This window comes from Protobothrops mucrosquamatus, unplaced genomic scaffold (genome assembly GCF_001527695.2).
Source record: "Protobothrops mucrosquamatus isolate PMUCROS unplaced genomic scaffold, P.Mucros_1.0 scaffold1398, whole genome shotgun sequence".
Taxonomy (NCBI): domain Eukaryota; kingdom Metazoa; phylum Chordata; class Lepidosauria; order Squamata; family Viperidae; genus Protobothrops; species Protobothrops mucrosquamatus.
This window is the reverse complement of record NW_015387583.1, coordinates 70,654-93,558: the sequence shown is the minus strand read 5'-3', so window position 1 is coordinate 93,558 and position 22,905 is coordinate 70,654. Positions and strand designations below refer to the sequence as shown.

Below are 22,905 nucleotides of genomic sequence, written 5' to 3'. Positions count from 1 at the left end.
GATTATTAGGGCCAAGCTCGTTTTGACACCCAGCTTTGAGAGCAAAGTAATATCTCAGCATCTGGTGTTTTGATGTCTGGTTTGGTTTCCAGTCTGTCTGTGCAAAAGAAAACAAACTCACAGCTGAACAACTACTTGATATTATCCCAAAGGACTGTAACTTGTTACTGAACAGAATGTTAGTCTTTCTGGTTAGAACTAAACAATTGGGACCTAATTTCCCTCTCAGAACAAATAACACCATTTTGGGCAGTGGGAAGAGTTTTTGTTGAACAAAAATGGCATTGGGAGAATCTGTTCCAATCTTGCCATCCTAAGCTCATTCATATTGTAGTCATAGTTCTAATCACCTGCCCTTATGGCTTTTATTTTAATTTATAATACATTGCCAAAATGTGTATCTTTGATATTTGTTTTACAATTCCTTTTTTTAATTTCAACTTCTAAACGAAGTTTATTTACAGGATTCATCGTCCTTCAGTTGGCTTTCTCCTTTTTGTCTCTATTAGAAAGGGTTTTCTTATTTTTATAACCATTTTGTTTCTTCAGCAAACTTTTTTTTATTAGAATTAAGGACAAAAACATTGATAAATCTCCGTATTTGGTAATCATATTTTTCACCAGTGGTTTTGTCAAGCAGACTATCAAAACTTTATTAGAAAATAACATTATACAGTGTCTCATAAAACTTCTCCTGAGGGAGCATTTTTAGAGATGCTGAGGATATTTGAGATAGAGATAACTAGAAAGAGGGGAAGGATAGGACAAGTAACATCATCGGAGTAAAGAAGGAAAAGAGATTGTATAGCAGTTAACTTATTTCTAAAATACAACCAAAATAGACAGAAGCACCTACTGGAGGACAAATTTGGGAACATGTTTAGAATTTAAAGAAAAACCTTCTTTATTATGGGCTCTCAGTAAAGATGAAAACTGCTCCAATGTGTTCCAAACATAACCTAAAGCAATGAACTTCTTAATCAGGATGTCCCATTATATTGTAAGTTGATATCTTAAATGCTCTTGAAGCCAGTAAATCCTACTCATGCCACGGTAGATACATTTTACTGCAATTAATGTGATTTCTGTATGGTTTTAAGTTACTTTTAGGATGGGAATAATTAGAGTCAGCTGGTAGCACTTCACCTTCCCTCTCCCCCCGCCCCAGCCTGGCAGCTGCTTGGCTGTTTAGCTTTAGTTTAGACAAGTCTTTCCTTAGTAGAAAGGCTGGAGGTGATGTCCAGGTTATGGTCACTTCCTCCTGTCTCCTCTTTTTTTTTTTTTTTTTTTTATTTATGTATTTGAATATACGGCGGGAAGAGGGATATCCTGAGTCCCGCCGAATGTCGTATAATTTTGTGTGTTTGCGGTAGGGGGTATTTTGGTTAATTTTTGGTTTATAAACAGCGACATATCAATAATTCTAAGCTTAATTTTAACAGGGATAAATTTTAAGAGGGATCCGGTCTGGGCGATGTTGAAAAAGCCATGTCTCTTAGGCTTGGCTTCTTTCAAACAAGAGCCCGCAGCAACTGGGATGGACCTATCAAAGGAAGAATGGGGTTCAAGGCTAAAGTAAGAAGGTATTTCCACCCTTTGTTCAGTAGGTGAATAGAATATAGATTCCCAAGAAGAGTTAGGTGAGGATATATGTTACATGGGAGCCCCATATATTCTCCCAGAGAATGGTGAAGATAGGAGCAACAACAGAAAGGCCCGGCACATTAGCTCACAATGAAGCTTTTTTTTCTTTCTTTCTTGATTTACAACTCTATAATTCTTCAAGTGAAACCTTGATTTCTTAAATCTCCCCACGAGGAACACAACAGGCCAAATTGCCATCTGGATATCTCCACTGAAATTACAGACGAGGCTGTTTCCTATGAAGTAGTCCAGACAAGGCAGTTAAATGTATGTTAATTTTACAACATCTGCAGTGATTTATGTGATTTGTTTAATGACATCATTACAAAACTAAGGCAAATTGGGTAATTCATGGCTATTTGCATCATTGGTGTGATTAAGGTTTTGCACAGATGATGCAGATTGACACAAATGATGTCAATTATCATGATGACATCGTTTCAAATTTAATGGACCTTCTGGAATAGTGGATTACCTCCAAAATGATCCATGAATGAGGTTTCATTGTGATTTGATAGGGGATAAGCAATTAGTCATTTACAAGGTTATAGATGCTCATATTATTTCTGCTGGAAAGTTTGTACTTAAGGCAACAAAAATAAACTCAGCATTATTCGTTTGTCCGCAATAATGTTATGATTCAATTAGCCTGAACTGTAAACGTTCACGCATTCATATGTTCTTATTTTATCTGCATGTATATGTATGTGTTTTGTTTGTAAAGATGTTGCAGAGCATAGAAAAATAGAGTTGGGAAAAGGATGGTGTTACGGAGAGGCCTCTGTACTATTATGAAGTCCTGAATATGGGGGAAGTCTATTTCCCCAAGGGATGCAGCAATGACTTCAACGCCTTTAGCAGGTCCTCCACTGGAAAAAGTGACGAGATAATTTGGCAGCTCATTTGCTCAATATATTTCACACGAGCAGGCAAACACCCACACAATGTGAAATAGGAATGAGGATAACCAATACCAATTGATTTTCTTCTTCTGTGAGATATTGAGAGGACGGCCTTTCTCCACCCACCCCTCTTCCAGTCCATGGCCTTTGACATCTAAAGCCCGAAGGTGATTATCTGACTTTCTTTCCTATTCATCCTTAGCATTTCAGCTTGGTGAGAGCAAAGAGGACTTTTATATATATATATATATAAAATTGGGATTGAAAGCAGTGCCAATGTGGAAAAGATCTCAATTCAGTTAACTGTCTGGCCTGGGGAAACCAGTCGTATCAATCAAGGTGAGATATAAACGTGAATAATACATTTCTCTAATCCTTTTGTGTGATATGCTTAAATTAACATGGTTACCTTAACAAGGATTTCTCAGTTAGCCTAACGGTGTACCCAATGTGCTAAATTCAAATGTAGTTTGCCACTCTGCGGCTCACTGCCTTGTCTAAATCCAGCCCTTGAATTGCTTTTCATGCTCAATTATTCTTTTGAATGACCCTTCATTGTCCTTTGAGGGAAGAAAAGAAAGTGAGGCTGAGAACGAATCATTCTGCTGAAGCTTCCAACTGAGATCATTCTGGGAAGAAGATCAGCTCATTCAAACTCATAATCCTGATCGGTATATAACCATTCAATTGTTGGGCAACATTTTCCCCCGAGTATTGGGAGAATACAAAGGTTTCGTGTTTCTGTAATCGTTCCTGTTCTGATAACACTTCCAAGCAGTGTAAGCAAAAAGGATCACCATCTGTAACACTGACAGTGCGGGAATTGGGGCTGTATGTGAACCCCCTCGGGTACATAAAAACCAAAAATCCACTTTTTGAGTGGCTGAAGTAGAAATGATTATAATAATAATAATAATAATGATAAAGTTGGAAGGGACCTCAGAGGTCATCTAGTCCAACCTCCTGCTCAGGCAGGAAACCCTATACCATTTCGGACAAATGGCTGTCCAGTTTCTTCTTAAAAACTTCCAGTGTTGGCCTATTCACCTGTGTATTATTCCAGAGTTCAGACCAGTCAGGGGCAAGAACTGAAGCTCTGAAAAATAGTTGCTTGAATACAAAACCATGCAAGGAAATGATAGCTCTATACTTCTGTCAGAATGGAGGTCTCTTCTTTTGGCCAGTCTCAGGGGCATTGCTTAACAATTCCAGTTTTTCCTCTTAATGTATTTTCTCTGGCAAGAGACAAAATGAAAGAAGAGGTAGACATGAAGGGAGGATGGCCGTGAGGGCAGGGTTACCAAAGGCAGCCAGCATAACAATCTGTAAATAAAGCAGAGATATTGCACAATAGCCTTGTGCGGGAATAGCTTTATGCTCCAGCCTGCAGATTCAGGATAATCATCAAAGGGAAACAAATTCTGATCTAGCAAAGCTCATCACGTAATCTGTTTAGCTCTGTGAAATGCAGTTCCATTCAACACCATGTATTCTTTGAGGAAGTGGCAAACTCCTATTAATGAAGTCTGTTTTATTTTGCCAAAATGGTACTGCCATCAGAATCCAGATGTTAGCAACTGCACAACACAATCCTTTGCTCCGCTTGTGGCCTTGTAACTGCACTCACTTAGGGCATAGTACATGGCATAGAGAGTAGAAGATAATTCTAGCCATGTCAAAATCTGACAGGCTCACAGAAATATAGCATCCTCACATTCAGCGTCTATTCAAAACAACAATAGGCCAGTGTTTTTGAAATAAAGTCCTTTTGCTTGAAAAGAGTAGAACATGCTCCAGATATACGTAACATCCAGATGCTGTGGCTTATGAGATAATATGTATAAGAACTTCCAAGCTTGTGGTTAATCTTTGTTATTAGAATTCATTTTCTACACCGAAGCCTGAGGATTTCAGAAGATTCTAAAGACATTTGGGACTAATTGGCTATTTTATGATAAAGAGAAACAGATTGTATTGGGGAAAGTCAAGGACATAGTCCTGAAATTATTTTACAAAAAAAAAAAACAGGAGAAAGAAAAGCTTCAAATGTTACTGTATTTGGGGTTTTCCATTTGCTTGAACAAAGAAAGATCATATCTTACAATAAATATATTGCAATTAGATGATGGGAGAGGGGGAGAGAGAGAGAGAGAAAGGAGTAACTTTCTATAAAACAAGTCGGCCATTCTGTGCTTAAATTAAAAAGATGCAAGCATGCCAGATATCACATAGAAATAGTGGCAGACATTGTTATGCCTCATAAAACTCAGAGCTATCCTCCTTCACACTAAATTTGGAAATTCACTGAACTTAAAACTAGTTTTAGGAAGTTGGTTTCTGTGCATTCCATCTGAACTTGGCAATGCAGAAACTGGAATCCATCGGTTCCTCCCATATTTTATCTGTTCACAACAATGTGAAGTCACAGCTTCCAGTTCTTTAGCTGGTGTTCACCTACATACACACTGAATTCTTCCAGAGAATCTAGGACAGTGATGGTGAACCTTTTGAGACTGAGTGCCCAAACTTCAACCCAAAACCCACTTATGTATCGCCGGGTGCCGAGTGGGCGTGGCCACCGGGTGGGTGTGGCCTGCCGGGTAGGCATGGCTATAGTGGTCATGGCAGATGGGTGGGCGTGGCCAACTCGATGTTGCTCCTGGGGAGGGACACCTGTGGGGGCCGGGCAGGGTTGGGGGAAATCCAGGGCGTCTCTGGTGGGTGGGGCGGTGGGCAGGAGGCTGGTCCTGCGGGGTGAGGCGAGGCAAGGCGAAGCAAGGCAGGGGTGCCATTGTTGCAGGGTGAGGCAGGGGCCTGGCACCATCGGCCCCTGCACACAGAGATCAGCAAGTGCATGAATGCTGGGATGCATCCGGCCATGTGGGACCTTGGCAAGTTAGCAGGCGGCTGGTTGAAGAGGACGGTTGCCATCTCTGGTGCATGGAGCGGGTGCCCACAGAGAGAGCTCTGAGTGCCGCCTCTGGCACGCGTGCCATAGGTTCGCCACCACTGATCTAGGATGACATAATGTATCAACATAGTATATATGTCGATAGAGTGTAGCCTTTTATTATTGCTTTTTAAATTAAAAATAAATAAAATGGGCAGCTGGTTTTCTATAAAACTAAGAGCTAGTTTTGACCTGAGCACTGTCTTTGCCTGCAGTTGGCTCCACAGGCATTCTTAAAAAATAAACATGGTGGCAAGCTGTATTTCAGAACGTATATGGAAGTGTGCAATTTATTCTGATGAGTTACAAAGAGCAATTGTCTTGATCTTCTAGATATTCCTGAAACAGAAAATTTCTGGTCTGGAGCTTTTAATAGATTTAGGGTGTTTTATTGGGATGTTCAAAACGTTAAAGCTACTACTGAAATAATTACGCAAAGGCTGGAAAGGTTTCACAAATGTATAAAGATATTAAAGAAAATATTTTAAAAGTCATAGGAAAAAGATTAAGCAACTTGAGGGTACAGGTAAGATGTGTTAAGTAAAGGATAATGTTGAAGAAGAAAAGGTTTATTTTAAAAAAAAAGAATTGTTCCACAGAAGTAATTTCAGAGGTCCAAATATTTCTTTCAATGCTGAACAAAATCACTTGTAATGGACTTCATATATATTTTTACACTCCATCTGAAATATAACTTAAAAATGGAAACAGCATATTCTGTTGCTTTCTGTGGGGAGCCATGGGAATGACCTTGGAGAAGGCATCCAGAAGTTATTAGGACAGCAGCAGATGCAGAAGAAGTATAGGTTAAGCTCAAGAAGGCAGGAAAGCCTAAGAGACTACTGACCAAATATATAAATGATGGTCATATAATAACTAAAATGTACAAATTGTTATTAAGGTTTAATAAAGAGGTGAACAAGTTAAAGACTATATGATGAAATGGAATATAAACTTTGATTGTAATATATTGTAAATGTGGATATATGGGAGAAAATGTGGGAAACCTTGGATTGTAATTTAAGAGAGAACTTGGATATAATGATGTACCAATGGTATATGACACCAGCTAAATCATCAAAAATGTATAAAGGAATATCAGTGTTGAAAGTGTGAAAAGAAAGAGAGGGATTTTTATCAAGATGGACTTGTGAGAAAGCAAAGACATTTTGGTGCAAATCCATACAATGAAGCAAAAGATATTGGAGACCAACATCATGAAACTAGTGGGTTTTGTGGACATGCATTGATTGGAAAAGAATTATTGCTAACTTTGGAGGCTTCATATCAGTGGTGGGATTCAAATATGTGAACAACCAGTTCTCTGTATGGATGATGCTTCCGGAAGTTCATTCTAGGCCTGGGCAACAAAAAATTAGCTACTGGTTCTGCCAAAATGGTGTGAACTGGCTAAACCCCACCACTGCTTCATACCAACTGTGAATGAGCATCATGAAAAAAAGTATGCACAACAAAGCCAAAATGGCCAAGCTACCCCCCATAAACAATACTTATCCCATATCCATCTTTCCACTCATGCCTAGCACATACTTCTTTCTTCTCTCTTACTTTCCAATTCTCCTTTGTGAGATGCATTGCTTTATGGGTCCTTGGCTACTTTTTAGGGTTGGAACTGAAGCTCATGAACTGGGTGGGGAAGCCCTGCATGGAGAAATTGTAGAGACCAAAATAGCTCTTGAAGATCAAAACCCATTTTCTCTTATTCCAAATCCAAAGAATCATGGATTTAAGGTACAATAAGGCAGGTTTTGATTCCTAACAGTAATAACAATTGGACAGTAGAGCCACTTACCAGAGATATGGGGGCATCCATTTCATTGGTTGTCTTCAAGCAGAAGTTAGTCAAATGAATGTTTGGAATGCTTTAATCTGGATTTCTGCACTGAACAGAGAGTGCGAATTAATAGCCTAAACATCGCATTCTAGCTCTATGATTTGAGTTCAGTTGCCCATGTCTCCAGTACATGCCTCTGCTTTAAAAATAAATTTGTTCCAAAAATAACAAAAATTGCAGGGGAATTGCAATAAGACAGGCTTAATGGCATGCTTTGGGATTGGAAGAGTAAAGACTTTGGCCTCATGACAATTTACCCTCAAGGATACATAGTTATAGGAAATGATCATTCACAATGTAATAGCATCCTGCTAATTAGCCAGAGAAGATGTAATTACACATTTTGCTCCCTGAAATAATAACACCCAGATGCAGAAAGGTATGGATTTAATCAACTGCCTCCGTAACCCAATTCATCCCACTCCACGTACATTTTGTGCATTTGCTATATGACAAAACAGTATGCATACGTCATATATGTATATTCCAGATTGTTTGTCAAAGCATTAGTGTCAGTTTGTTCAATCGCTCTGTATCTCTTTGTAATTTAGCAGTATGAGCCGATTTTATTTTTAGCCACACTAGAAATCATCTTTTGCCTCAAGGCCTGCTGTACTGCTTCATCATAGTGGGGAACGGGTGGGAGTGTTCCTGGGAGGGATGAGCCAAAAATTCTGGGAATGTACGCCAGGAGAATATATTTCCAGCAGGGTCACCCAAAACCTGAAGGTCATCCCAGCTGCCCAGTTAAAGCAAGCAGAAACCTACATTGGTCAGTAGCAATAAAGGAAGATGCTGGAAGTAAATGACAACTTCAGTGACAATGGCAAAGGGTCACATTTATATTGTGCAGGAGAAGGCATTTTTACCAAGAAAACCACGTAGACAGAAAATATAAATAAAGAAAATAAGGTAAACTTAATTTTACCTTTTTAAAGGCCATCTAGAGAAGTCCTAAGGTGAGATGGGCAGCAAATAAATTTAATTTAACAATAATAAGAAACTTGCAGAGAGCATCCTTAGAGCCTACAATGGGTTGTGGGCAGGAACACTACCAATTTGTCTTGCAGTAAAAGAGTATTTGGCCATACCCACCATGTCAACAATTTGTGAGGATGCTTGCTGTCAAAACTTAAAATGCCAACACTGGCCCAAAGGGCTGGCCAATTCTATAGTGAAAAAGAAAAAGAGAGCAAGATTAATGGTGTCATTCATTCCTTGAGCTAGGTAGCTGCGTTGCCCCTTTAAAAGTCCAACTAAGAAATGGCAAGCGGCAAACATCCAATTCTCTGTCTCTACACCTGCTCTCTGTCTCACCTGGCAAGACGGACATTCTAAGGCGAAATATAGGAAGTGACATGGCTAGAATGAATGGCCAGCATTGCTCTTTCTTAAAATACACCTTTAAGAACAATCACCAGCATCCTATAAAGAGCAAATTACCTTAGTTCAAAAGAGCCCGATCCTAGTTGCCCCATGCTAATTGGCTAACATGGAGGTGGCAAAATGAGGGAAGCATCCTATCAGGAAACAAGGGAGCTAGCAACTTTGTTGTATAATGAGGTAAGGAATGCAGCACTGCAAGGTTGAACAGTGACCACGAGATTGCCATCAGTAACATTTTATCTGGACATAATGTATTTCTCCACAAGTACAGCACATTTATGCCTTTTTTTTTTTGAAGAAGTAACTGGCAACCATGCACTTATATAAAGTACATTTAGAGCCGCACCCAAGAAAAACTATGTCAATCATTACTGAAAATAAAATCTGCAACTATCTGTATCTGATTCATTTTTAGTCATCCAGAACCATGATGCAATGAGTGTGGCAGAGCTTTGGGAAGCTTTTTCAGATAAAAATACTGTGTTGCATCCTGCCCTTGAGACACGTTTTAAACTAAAGGGTATTAAGATAAAAATGATTAGAGAAGTAAAAATTTGGAGGAAGGATGAAAACAAAAAAGAAAAGAAAAAAATAGAAAAAAAGGAATGGAAAATGATTATCAAAGTCAAATATTCCATGCCACTTCCTCCCCAGAAAAGATTCCTCATTACCATTTTGAAGCCTTACATATGTAGTCACAGTCTAGTTTAATTTAAATAACATTTTAATTTAATCTCTGAATGAAACCACCACACCATTATATGCCAAAGAAACATATGACGTTTTGTTTTTGCTAAAATAATTGTTTTATTTCAATCCACAGAGGGAGAAAGATCAGAATTACAACTTTGAACTATTGGCACTGCTACAAAAGACTTAAAAGATCATTAGGATGATCTCTTGGCACTTGCTGAATAGAAATATGCATTGTAAGCTATTAAAAATGTCCACTGATTGTAAAAAAAAGTCGATGTTTTTATTTGCTACTTGCAAGGCTGAAGACCCTACGGTTGCTCTTGTAAGGGTGAAGACTCTATGGTTCTCCAGCAGTGTTAGACTCAGACTCCCATTGTCCACAGTCAACATGGTGGGAAGTTTCAGTCCAATAATAGCTGAAGGACCACCCTTTCAGCTTTCTTAGAAACGTTCATCCAAATCTCCAACATGGACCATTAAACATTCCGGTTGCATATACACCAGGGGTTTTCAAACTTGGCCCTTTTATGACTTGTGGACTTCAACTCCCAGAATTCCTCAACCAGGCATGCCTGGCTGAGGAATTCTGGGAGTTGAAGTCCACAAGTCATAAAAGGGCCAAGTTTGAAAACCCCTGATATAGACAGTGAAATACAATCAAAAGAACAGCCTTGAAATGACAAAGTCCAGATCTATGATGAGATGGAGGCTAGAGGGTGACCACTTGTATTCCTATGACTTGGCAGCAACATTGAAAAGGAGGGAGAAATGTTAACAGAGAGCAAGTATGGTGTATCTTTGGGCAAGATTTAACAATTCTATAAAACTTTTCCCAGAAGGATTAAGACCTTCAAAAGTAAGTCCTTCATGCAGTCTTTGTCATGGCTAATGTTTTAAAACAAGGCTTCGTGTACGTGGTTTACTGAAGCAGAATTGACATTTTATTAGCAAACCTACCCTAAAAGACCTAATTCTCTTGATATAATCTCTTTTTGCATAATCCATGCTTGCCATAAAGAGTATCAATATGAGTAAGGAGAGGAGGGCAAATTCTTAAAATTGATCGATTTTCCACTTGCCAATTGCAAAAATAGTTAGTATTTGCCAGATAACTTTTAGAACTCATTTGCCTTTTGATGCTTTATTTCTATTAGAAAAGAAATTATTTTTTCTTAATACATGGGGCCCTGATATTCTTCAAATTCATCTCATTCTTCTTTATAACTACTGGGTAATTTGGATTATGTTTCTTCCCCAATAAAACCAAAGAATTGTGGGATTTGCTGAGTTTTTTTTTAAATGTTCTTTCAGGCAACTTGTTTATGCATATATAGGAAGTATTTGTGGCTTTCGAGCCTGTAGTAACTGTATACAAACAATTATCATGAGCATCTAATAAAAATCAATTTGGCCATTCAAATAAAGAAAAATGTTTGTCAATGTAATTCACAGATAGATGTTTGTGAATGTAATATACCTTTCTTTTCCAAGTGTTTGTACTCCTGCACAGTACAAGAGGCAAGAAAACAAGAAGGGAAGAAAATAAAAACAACAACTAACATTGGCTACAGAATGAACTCATAGTAAACAATAAAAGGCAACGTGCAATAGTGCAATTTCTGTTTTGCTGCTTCAAGAAGGCAAGTCTTTTTAATTTATACAAGTCCATGGATTAGTTTTGGCCTCAAGGAATTTTCCATCTCAGTTGCGCCTTTGTCGTGGATTGGTGCTTCTCCCAGATTTGGGAGCAGAATCACTCTGTCCAGGTTCACTTCTGCCTTTGACAGGATGACGGAGTTTCTGGTCCCAGCGCTGTAAGATTAAAAAGAAAAGGTGAGACGGCCACAACGGCAGTTAAATTTTCTTCCTAAATACGTAGTTCTCTCATCCTTTAATAAAAGCAATTGGCTGCTTATATCAGAATTATATTTCTATAACACAATTATGCGCAAAGATAAATAATCTATCATCGCATCTTTCACTTTATTTGTAGTTTAAGGGATTGGTATGCAAAATTAATGGCCACAGCCCGGCTCAAATAATTCTGTTCTAATTCTGTTGTGATGCATACATGTCTATCTACCTTCTTTGCTGGAGTTGCAGTTCAACATTTGTGGCACTCAAGAGAAAGGAGCAAAAGAATTTCTTTCAGAGGTAGCAGTCTTCACTTCTGGTACCCTCAACTTGGCTGTGAGATTATAGAAGGGGAAGTCTAAACATCTGGAAAGCACTAATTGGTAGATACCTGGGCCGGATCATTCAGTACTGATAGCTACTTTATTTTAATAATCCAACTTGGGGAAACTCTGTTAAAAACTTCTTACTTTAATGTTAGAGATCTTGTTGATAGAAATGAATTAGCGAACATAAGATGACACGGGCTGAAAAGTGCCTTGCAGTGAATTTATTTTTCAAATAAAAACTAAATGAAATCAACTGGGGGCAAACTGGGGGGAAATGAAAACAAGCAGAGACACAAATACAAACACGAATCTCCACTGACCTAAAGTGAATATAACAATTGGACAGGAAATGACAAGGATGAAGGACAACCAATGTAATCCTCTTATTCTTCAGTCATCCAGCACCCATTTCTATATATGTTCCCTTCATCTGTTCTGCTTCCTCCCGGAATTTCAGATGTCAAAATATAAATGTCCCAAACTCAAATAAATAGCACGAGAAGAATGCAGGTATCCTTTTTAAAGATCTTCAATAAATTAGAAATAACATCCTAAAACTTGCAAGATAATCAATAGCACTGGGAGGACAATTTCCTTTCTCAGCCCATTGGCTATTTTTTTTTAGCCATAATCAATTCTTTCTTGAATAAAAATTTGCAGAATAATGTTCTGAAAAGTGCAGAAAAGAGTAATAAATAATAAGGAATTAAATGTATGAGATTAAAAAAAAGAAATATAGAGCAAAATCTAATTGATACAAACACCACTCTCCATACTTTTCTACCTTTGCAAACCGCTTGGTTCCACACTGCCTTCAGTGCCATATACTTCAAACTTCTCACCCCCTTCTCTCATTGACAAGTCAGTTTCTTTCTTTCAGTTCATTCACTCTTCCTTCATATATTTGTTTTATGATTCAGTTCTCATTCATTCTCTTTATATGACCAAACCACCTCAATGTACAATATGCTTTTCATGCTTGTGGCTTACTTTTGAATTCAGCCTACATTTATTCATGGCCCTTTTCTGGTTTACATGATAGCATACACCACCACTGGATTGTAGGAAGGACACTGAGAAATGGTAGTATATCCAGAGCTGAACAACCGGGGTTTTAAGATTCCTGGAAAGAAAAACCTAAGAGGAACAGGAAGCGTTGGGTATGGTCTGCTTGGAGAACTGTAGAGAGACATAATAGTTTTCTTTCAGATTCAAAAGAGCTGTCATATAGAAATGTTCCAGAAGACAAAATTAGAAACAATGGGTTTAAATGATGAAACACTAGATTTCTTTGGGACATTAGGATCTCCTAACAGTTGGAGCTATTTAGCAATAGCTTGGAAAGAAGGCTATTTTACTTGTATTTTAATAAAGGGTTGGTAGCCATCTCCTGAACCAGACAAGGGACTGAACTAGCTTCTCTTCTAATCCTTGTCAAGTTTTCCTTGCTGTGGAAGAACAATATTATCTTCTTTCTGTTTATCAGGTCAACAACTCACATAGCTACTGCGTGAGCAAACCACTTCTATATTTTAACACTTCTCAAGTTTCACTGCTGTTGAAGGAACACTGCAATTGTTCCATATATATCCCTAAAAAATTCTTTCTAGCATTATTCCATTTCAGTTCCCTTCTAAGTCTTCACTTTTATTTTCATTCTGTTCTGTATCTGCTGGATGCTCCTTGTTTTAGCTTTTGTTATTCATGATCAAAGCATTTTTTTAAAATGCTCTGCATTTCCTCTGCCCCTTTTGATCCTAACTTTTTCATGTGTCAATAGAAGAGAATATATGTAGCTCATGGTTGAATTGTGGAGTCCTAAGTGCTCTCTGAGTTTGCTTGCTTGGTTGCTTGCAGAGATTTCATTACCCAGCTAGGTAACATCTTCAGTGGGGTTTGCCCTACAAGTGTTGGTCGGATTGTTGTTGTTTTCCTTGGTAGGTTCCTTGGTTAGGGTATTGTTTACTGCTTGATTGATAGTCTGAGTTGGAAGTTCCTTGATTAGGGTATTGTTCACTGCTTGTTTGTGTGGTGTTGCTCCTGGTGTTAATCCCTGCTTATCTGGGTGTTGATTGCTGGAGAGGAGACGTTCTTAGCTTTTTGTTTCCTTTTTAGATTTTTTTATTATCTCTTTTGAATAGAGGGTAAATGTGGTTTATCTTTAAAAAAAACATCATGTTGGCTTATTTGTTTGAGTGCCAACCTTCCTGGAAAGTCCCTACTAGTTTTGGATTTAGCTTGGTCTAAGATGCTCACACTTTTACAGTTGAAGCTATGATTAAGTCTGTCCATGTGTAATGAGATTAAGAAATTAAGGAGGACACATTGACACTGTCTTTCTTCAACAACATTCTTTTTCTCTACATTTACATTATACAGTATATTACCATTATCCTAATTTTTGCAGCTGACTTTCTCTTAAATTCTCATCCATAGCCTCTTTCCTCATTCCACCAAGTTTCCATTTTCATACGTCCCAACGTCCCACTACCACAATTACATACACTTTAGTAGCAGACTGAAGCATAATTCTTTTCACTTACTTCCAAACAGTTCTCAAACAATCCCCTTGACATGTCCATATTTTATTCATTTTACTGGAAGATTAATCTACCTTCTAATAATTTTCAAACAAAATATATTTTCTTTTTATTTATTTCATTCAAATTTCTTTCACTTTTTTTTCTATGTCCATTTTTCCCAATATCCACTTACGATAATAGCAGATAGTTCCCTCTATGATATTATTACCTGCTTCTTTTTTGTGATTTCTGCTAGAGAGAGTATATACTTATGTGCTACTGTAAAAAGTGGAATCAATTAGTTTTATTAATGGAGTGCTTTATATTATAGGTAATTAATTTTAATAAGTACTTATAAATAGTTATACATTTAGTTTTTTGGTCTTGGTCCTCTCCTTTTTTGAAGTATGGCTTCTGATAGGAATACAATTGCATATGCCTATATGTACACACGTAAAAAGGATGTTGCATGCACAGATTCTCTGAGGGTGGAATATTAGATTCGTTTTAGGTAAATATTAATATCAACAGCAGATTTATTAAGCAGAAGAGGGGAGAGACACAGAGAGAGATCAATTATTTTATTTTTTGATTTACTGGGTTTGTCAAGGCTGCAAGAGGACTCTGAACTGTTTACAATAAGTGCAATGCACAGTAAAAAACCATATAATTGCACAGACCAAAATAACAATTTGTAACCTGCAAAAATTCAACAGGGGCTCTGCAGACACCCGTAACCTCAGGATTTGGAACACAACCAGGTCTCCAGGAAACCAAGGAAAATGGGAACTGTGTATCTTTCAGGGGGAGGGAGGAATGCTGCTCCAGAGAGCAGGGGCTGCAATACTCTTCCGTACTAAGGAGTTAAGGTATTCTACTATTGGAAATTAACTGACCAGAATTTCTCGAGGGTGAAACTGACTTCCGTAGTTTACCCGTTTTTTGTTGATCTGATTCGGGATACGGTACTTTCCAAGGTATCCACTACTGGTCGTAGATTTTAATTTGGACCTTCGGTTGTCCTATCGGTTGTATTGAGTGAATCTACAGGGGTCCTCAACCCCTGGACTGCAACCCCTAATGGACCACAGCACATTCGGAACTGGCCTGCACATGTAGCGGGGGAGTGAGCAGCTCCACTTGCATGAGTGGCAGGCAAACACGTGCATGTAAAGCTCCATTTGTGTGAGCGGTGCACACGCACACCTGCTGCTTGCATGGAACTATCCTCTCTACTCCCCCCCCCCGCCACCACTACCAGTCCACAAAGGTTAGAGACCACTGACTTAGAAGTCATGGCACATGGGCATAACCAGAAGCATTTGTTACTGTCTGTGCTGAGCTTCCAAAGCATCTTCAAGCAGCCCATGCAGAGCCCCTTGCAGTCATCTAACAGATCCTGAAGTTGAAACTCAAATACTTTGGCCACCTAATGAGAAGGAAGGACTCACTGGAGAAGGGCCTAATGCTGGGAAAGATCGAGGGCAATAGAAGAAGGGGACGACAGAGAATGAGGTGGCTGGATGGAGTCACTGAAGCAGTAGGCGTGAACTTAAATGGACTCCAGGAGATGGTAGAGGACAGGAAGACCTGGAGGAACGTTGTCCATGGGGTCGCGATGGGTCAGACACGACTTCGCAATTAACAACAACAATCATGAGGTAACAAAATCATAAGTAACTGTCAGTTTAGTAACACTAGCTTCCATCCACCTAAAAAACTGCCACTTTCTCACCTATAGTATTTTACTGTTTTTCCATTCGACGGTATTTGCTTTTAACTTTTTAATCAAAGAGCCTCAAAGCTACCTCAGCCCATTTGGGTGCCATTGCACACACTTTTGTATAAATCTGTTAGTAAATGGAAAAATTTGGAGGACTTCATTCATAACTGAGAGTTTTAATTTGTTAAGCAGTTTTAATGTTGGGAGTTAAATATTTAGGAAGAAGAAAATGCAATATTTTTTTGGGGGGGGGGTCACAGAGAAAACCAAATAGTGTGAGTAATATGTTATGTTTCCAGGCCACTTTGACCTAGAAAGTGATAAATACTATTAAACACAGACTGCAAATGGAAAGTTAACTCTTATCAAATAATCAATTGAAACAAAGGTTTGAACTTTCTGCTGCCTATTTTTTTAACAAATTGTATATGACATGTCAAAATAATTTTTCAAAACCTTTTTTTTTTTTACTTACGGATGCTATTTTTAGGAAAAGATATTTAACTGTCCCTTACAGATGACTTCTGTGTAAGACAGAGATGGGGAACAATGACACATTTATGACCTGTGGACTTCAACTCCCAGAATTCCTGAGACAGCATGGCTGGCTCAGGAATTCTGGGAGTTGAAGTCTACAAGTCATAAAAGAGCCATTGTTCCCCATCCCTGTTCTAATGCATTTCTGTTGCTTTATGTCTTTTGCTACCATACACAAATATGACCACTAAGTATTAAAAAGTGTGTTATTGTTACAAGAATGACAACATTTCATATCATGAACAATAAGTCCACAATGACAAGAGTTTTTCAGAAAAATATCAACCATATTTTCTGCTTAGAAAGCACCCCAGTAAGAGAGTTGTACTAAATTGATGCTGGTCACCAGTTTATGTATCTGAAGGCTATATGTTGAAATGAACACGATGGCTATATGTTCAAATATCGATAAAGGAACGTGGGAAAGTGGACTGTAACGTTTCCTTCTTTGAGCAGTGAGAATAAGAAATAATCTATGTTGCATAGCAGATCAGATTTTAAATACTGTTATGCAAAGTGAATCTCTGGACATAACGTCAGACACAAAGCTCAAAAGAAAGAGCTTGCACCATTGTCCTTCCCACATTGCCAAGCAATTTAAAAGGATTTTCCTGGATTCAAAATAACCTTCCACAAACCCAGAAAGAGCAGGAGCACGTTCAAAGCTCAGCATGTTCTCTTATGGTGTCTCCTGAGACATGTACTTAAAAGTTTCAGACTTAATACCCTCTTAACCCCCGTCGAGATGGATTGAGTGGACTATTGTTTTGTGTTTTGGCAGCAGTTTTTTTTTTTTTTAAAAAGAAGAAGAGGAGGAGTAAAGACAAAGGAAGCCTTAGCAGCAGTGCTGACAAGATCTCCTCAGCCTGTAGATATGGCCAATTCTCAACAGAGGGATAAGCAAACTGTGTCAGGGGCATTGCTTTCTTTTCTGACACTTAACTATTTTGAAAAGCTTGAATTGGGTTGATGCCATTGCAGAAGGAAGTTTACAATCAGTGGATATTTTTGTGGAACCGTTCTCTTTAACAACTTAGTAACTAGTGCTTTTAGCAGGATAGAGAGAACTCTGAGTGAACTGCCTTCTGGGAACAATTAGGCTATATGAGGCTATAGCAAATATCAGTCATTTCGCCTCTGAAAAAAATAATAATCCAAGAGCACAACAGAGCATAGCTTCCTGCTCCACCTTCAACCGCAAAGCTCTCTGTGAAACCAAGAAGCTGGAAATAGTTTCCATTTTTTTACATAACAAAACAACGCTGTTCTGGATCAAAATATAATTATTACTCTGAAATTATCAACATTTCATCCCACTGGTACCACTCTATAATATACCTTAAACTAGCATCTTTTTTTAGACATCAACATGACCCATAGTTCTTCAACAATACCTTCCACTTTGTGGCCAATAGTGCAAAATGAATGGTTTACATCAGGCATGTCAAACTGCCGGCCCATGGGCCGGATGCATCATACTAAAACCACGCCCTCCACATTGCTGGCAATGAGGAAAAAGTCATGTGATGTTGCAGGTTTGACATGCCTGGTTTATATCATGGGTGGTATCATCAGTATTCAGTAACTGGTGTCAACTGCAATTGTCTTTTGACTTTTTTCCCCCTATGCATTCTGTAATTCTTTAAAAGGATCTGGAGGGTGTCTTGTTACTATTGCTTCATTACTCCAGCACTTACCACTGCACGTTCTGTCACTGACATTCCATTCAAGCAAACATTGTATTCATTGCAGTAGTATGTATGAAGAAGTACAAAAAGGACAGGTAGAAGTGTACCCCGTGTAGTGATTCGGGTAAACAAGTCGTTGCGTCCCGGAAGGGGGTGGAAGACTCTGTGGGGTACGAGATGTATCGTGGGTGTTACCCCTTTCAGTCCTAACGTACCTACGGAACGAAGTACTGGCGATATTAAATACTGGTATTAAGATCACTCATTTGTGGTCATTAACTTGAGGACTACCTCTAAAGAGTTGTGTTGAAAAGAATCCTAAAGGAGAGCAACCCTGTTCCCAAAGTGCTGTCCTAAAATGTAATCATGAAACATAATTATTTGTGCTTAATGTTTAATATTTCTAATAGTTTAATATTTTAACACCATTGTCTATAGTGTGATTCTTCACCTCTAGTTTGAATTGCCTTGTTTTTGTATTCACTTACAGATTTTGGAATTTGTTTTGGCATGGGAGATACTTGGTATAATGAGAAGGGGATTCAGTATTGTATAGGGGAAAAATATATATATCTCTGTGGAGAAAGGAGATGGCCAAGGCTGTATTCTCACTTAAGCATGCTGAAGAGGGAAGCCTAACTGAATGTTTTTGAGTAAACAAACAGAATGTGGCTGCTTGTTTAGAAATAAGGCAAAAATATAGCAACATATAATCAAGTCAAATGTGTGATTAAGCAGTTAATTAAATTTGTCTTACCTTCACTTTTTTACCGAGACGATCCTTCCATTTCTCAGCTATGGAGCCTTCCACTAAGAGTAGTCTTTGCATTTGAAGGAAAAAGAACAACAATGATTATATATGAAAGGCAAAATAGCTCAGCTTAAGAAGAAAGAGGAAGCTTTATGTTGAAGGAGCAAATGCAGATCTATTAATGACCACTGCAATTTCCCCTTAAGTTCTATAGCAACAGTCTACTTTTCCCATTTGTAGAAATGTTTGTTAATACAATCTATACTCATGGAAGGAAAGTTAGCTATGGATATATAAGCAGCGATGAGATTCAGCCGGTTCGCTCCATTTCAGCAGAACCGGTAGCTAATTTTTTGTTGCCCAAGCCCAGAATGGACTTCCGGAAGTGGCATCCACACAGAGAACCGGTTGTTCACATATTTGAATCCCACCACTGTATATAAGTATACGAGTACCAATAGTAAGTAATATTACAGTAGTTCAGCTGTATCTTTCCTTAACTATCCTGAATTTTAAAAGATGCAGGAAAAATGCAACTCTTTGCAGTTATAGACTTTGATAGATTTAAGACACATTCTTAGAAATAGATAAATCAATTTTCATAGGTGGCTTTGTTTAGTTTGTGATGACAACATAACAAACTTTACATTATAATAAATCTGCCAAAATTTAAGGTGTCACAAGACTGTTTTTGCATAAAATTAGGCAGAAACATATACGACAGAGGTGTAGATTTTTGTAATTAGATAGCCCTTGAACTGATATAATGTGACAATTTGAAGGATGGGCAGAGCCAGTGGGAGGAGTTAAAAGAGGGTTCAGTTTAGAGTCATTGCATAGTCACAAGCTACCCAACTCCAACCCCTCCTCCCCCCAATGCCTTTGACTCATATCTAGTTCTATCCAGATGCTGACCATTAGTTGAGAAGATTCCTATACATAGGCTTTTAGCAACAAATCAGTTAATTTGAACCTTTACATATGAAACTGGTTTTTCATGCCTGACACAATTTTAGTCTAGGGAAACGATATGAAATGTTTAAAATCAGCTAATGTTTATTAATATTACACTGCTGTCTTGCATCTGAAATTAAATTAACCTCACAACAAAATCTGATGTAATGGGCCAGGCACAGAGATTCACTTGCCCAGATCCATACAGTGTCTGATTCTGAAACATGAGTTCCAGCCAATATCTCATTTTTTCAGAGTCTGTTACTCAAGATCTGTTGACAGTTTATTGCACTTGTCCCCTCCTCCTAGAACTGCAACTTCAAGAATTTCCAACCAGAAAAAAAAAATCCTAGTTGAGAATACTGGAAGTGCATATGTTACACTTCAGAAGGTTGCAGAGTAGGGGAACCTATGATTCCCCTACTCTGCAACCTATATGAAACCTATAATTTACAACCCATTGGTTGTAAATTAAATGACTGATCGATTAGGTTGGGTAGCCTTTCATCACCAAGGACCACAAGAGATCTGCACAATGGGAGATAATGCACCACATAGGGACAGGACTAGTTTGGGGAGAATGTGAGGGTTGCTTTTTTTTGGGGGGGGGGCTGCTCTGATATACCTATTTTAACATTTCTTTATAGTGGTAGGAAACTGTTTAACAGTCTTCACCATTTAAGATAACAAGGAGCTGCAAACTCTACAAAAGAAGGGTTCAGGAACTGTCTGAGGCCAGCATCCAACAAGACAGATGGATTATAACAAGCCAATGAGTGAGTCAGAACTGTGGTCTAGACTTTGGCAAGCTTGGTTATTGCAAAATGCAAGCTGTCTGCATTAGCTGAATAAAACCATTTGATCAGATTTGAGAGGTTGTTCTTGGAGCCAATTACCTTCTTCAACAATTCAGGTGTTGTTTTCTATTATTAAATCCAGACTACTAATTCTTATTACACATGCTTCCAAGAAATGTCTCCATGAAAGAAGCTAGGCATCCTTAATTCTGGGCAACGTTGAATAGATGGGAATTTTAAAATCAAGTTATAGATACAAAGCATTATTTTTCTGGGCAACTGGGAATGCATTTGACAAAACTCTGAATATTGATCACCTACCATTTTTATTTCGCAAGAAAGCCAATGAACTCCAAAAACACTCTTGGAAATAAAGATGGAGCATTAAAAAATATTTGATAAACTTTAATTTATATAAAAATATTAAGAAGGTGAGGGAACCGAGAGGCATGAAGTATGTTCATTTGTTTAATGAAGAAACATATAAACAAAGATCTACTCTACAGTAAAAATTAACAAGACAAGTGCTTCTGTTTACTAACTTCCTCAAAATTATTCATCGGAGATGCAGATTTTTTCTCTCTCTCCAGCTATTCTCCTTTTCTCCTTTTTAAAATATCTTTTTCAATCAAAATATTAATCACCCATAAAATAGCTTGTTTTTGATCATATTTGATCCAGAATCAACTTAAAATTTCTCTTTAGGTTTTATAATTTTACTCAGTTAACTGTGTTCTGGCGGAACTAATTAAAGGGAGGAGCCCATAATTACCTAGAACGTTCCTCATCTTCATAGCCCATGATGATATATTCTTCATTAGCGTTAAGTGGTGGGCAAAGACAGCCAGAGTTTGTATATAAATTGACTGTATCCCTAGGAATGTTCACCAATGAAGATTTTAGAATTTCTTTCACTTCGACCACTGCAGTGACATCATGACATTTGGTCTTTACCTCCTTCACTTTAGCCCGAATAACTGAAGAAAAAGAAGAACAGAGGTTAAAATGAAGACAGCTAATGTATCTTCCAGAATATTTTGTTTTGTTCTTTTTAACCCCGGAAAGAAAGTATTTTGTTTTGTTTCTTTAAAAACAAAGGTGTAAATTAATAATTGAAAACATAGTAAAAGTATTATTTTCTTAAAACAATAAGCACTGTCATTAGCACCAAAAAGGTAATTTAAGAAAAGGATAGTCTTATCACTTTATTATTAGTATTGGCTGTACCCAGCCATGCGTTGCTGTGGCTCAGTCTGGTAAAAGCGTGTGTTGCTTTTACGTCCAACAGATGGCACTGTTTTTCAAAAAAAGCATGTTTTTACCTGTCACAGGTGTGACATCTATATAATATAGATATATAGAAACACGCACGTATTCGAATGCAACGTTGTGTCAAAATTTCAAAGCAATTGGTGAAGAACTTTCGGAGAGTTAAGATTTTGAACAAACGAACATTTACATTTTTATTTATATAGATTGAAGAATAACAATAGCTGCCTTCTTGAAATCAATATTGTTTTTTATTTCTTTTCTAAAGAAGTGCTTGTACATATTATGCATGTAAAATCAATGCATTTGTATCTAATACTTCTGAAATTTCCCAAATGCATTTGGTTGATCTTGTTCCCTCCAGTAAGCTACTTATTCTCGAAGGTTTCATGCGAAAATGTAGGAATGCCAGGTTCAAATTCCATTAAGCTTCAGAACTTGTTAATTGACCTTGGTCAAGCTTTCTGGCAGTCCAAACTACCTAAAATGGTTACTTTAAGCATGAAACAGGTGAGGGAGGAACCTGAGCTCTTTAAAAGTCACTTTCAGCAGACAATTTTTGGCCCCCAACTCAACTGACTTGAGTTTTGCTTGCCTTTGGAGATAGCAATTCGCTAAAGTAGCTGCCCAAGAACCCCTTTCTGTGAAATCATTTCTGCTTTTGTTTAATCTTCTCTTCCTCCAAGGTTATTGCTTGTCTTCATGCCATACTTACCATAGTTGTAATTGTTCCGAAGGTAGGTCTTCTGGGTAGCTTTTATAGGCTTGCATTTGCAGCGCTCTAGAAAACAGAATTTCCCTCCACATTAGAACAAAAAAAAAAAAGGGAAGGTATGTGATTTGGCAATAATCACAAACAAACATCTGTGTTGACAGTAAGAATTGGTTTGTGTCTCACTCAGCCCATTTGTTGATGGGGGAAAAAATAAGTTTATTGCTTACATACAGTGTCTTACAGATTTATTAGAAATTTTACTGTCAAAAGAAAGATGTTATAATCATTATAGGTATTTTTTTTCTGCATACAGCCAGACAGAGCATAACATTC

At 37.9% G+C, this 22,905-nt stretch overlaps 1 protein-coding gene across 1 annotated transcript in view; it reads right to left on the bottom strand.

The window, feature by feature from the left end:
• Positions 1-10,077: 10,077 nt before the first annotated feature.
• The window catches only part of FRZB (frizzled related protein), a 30,636-nt gene continuing 17,808 nt past the window's right edge, over positions 10,078-22,905 (bottom strand). The window contains exons 3-6 of the mRNA XM_029285187.1: positions 22,573-22,638; positions 21,361-21,565; positions 18,844-18,907; positions 10,078-11,245 (exon numbers count right to left, since the gene is read on the bottom strand). Of these exons, the coding sequence (XP_029141020.1) occupies positions 11,135-11,245; positions 18,844-18,907; positions 21,361-21,565; positions 22,573-22,638 (446 nt within the window). The 3' untranslated portion in view covers positions 10,078-11,134. The remainder of the gene's footprint in view (positions 11,246-18,843; positions 18,908-21,360; positions 21,566-22,572; positions 22,639-22,905) is intronic.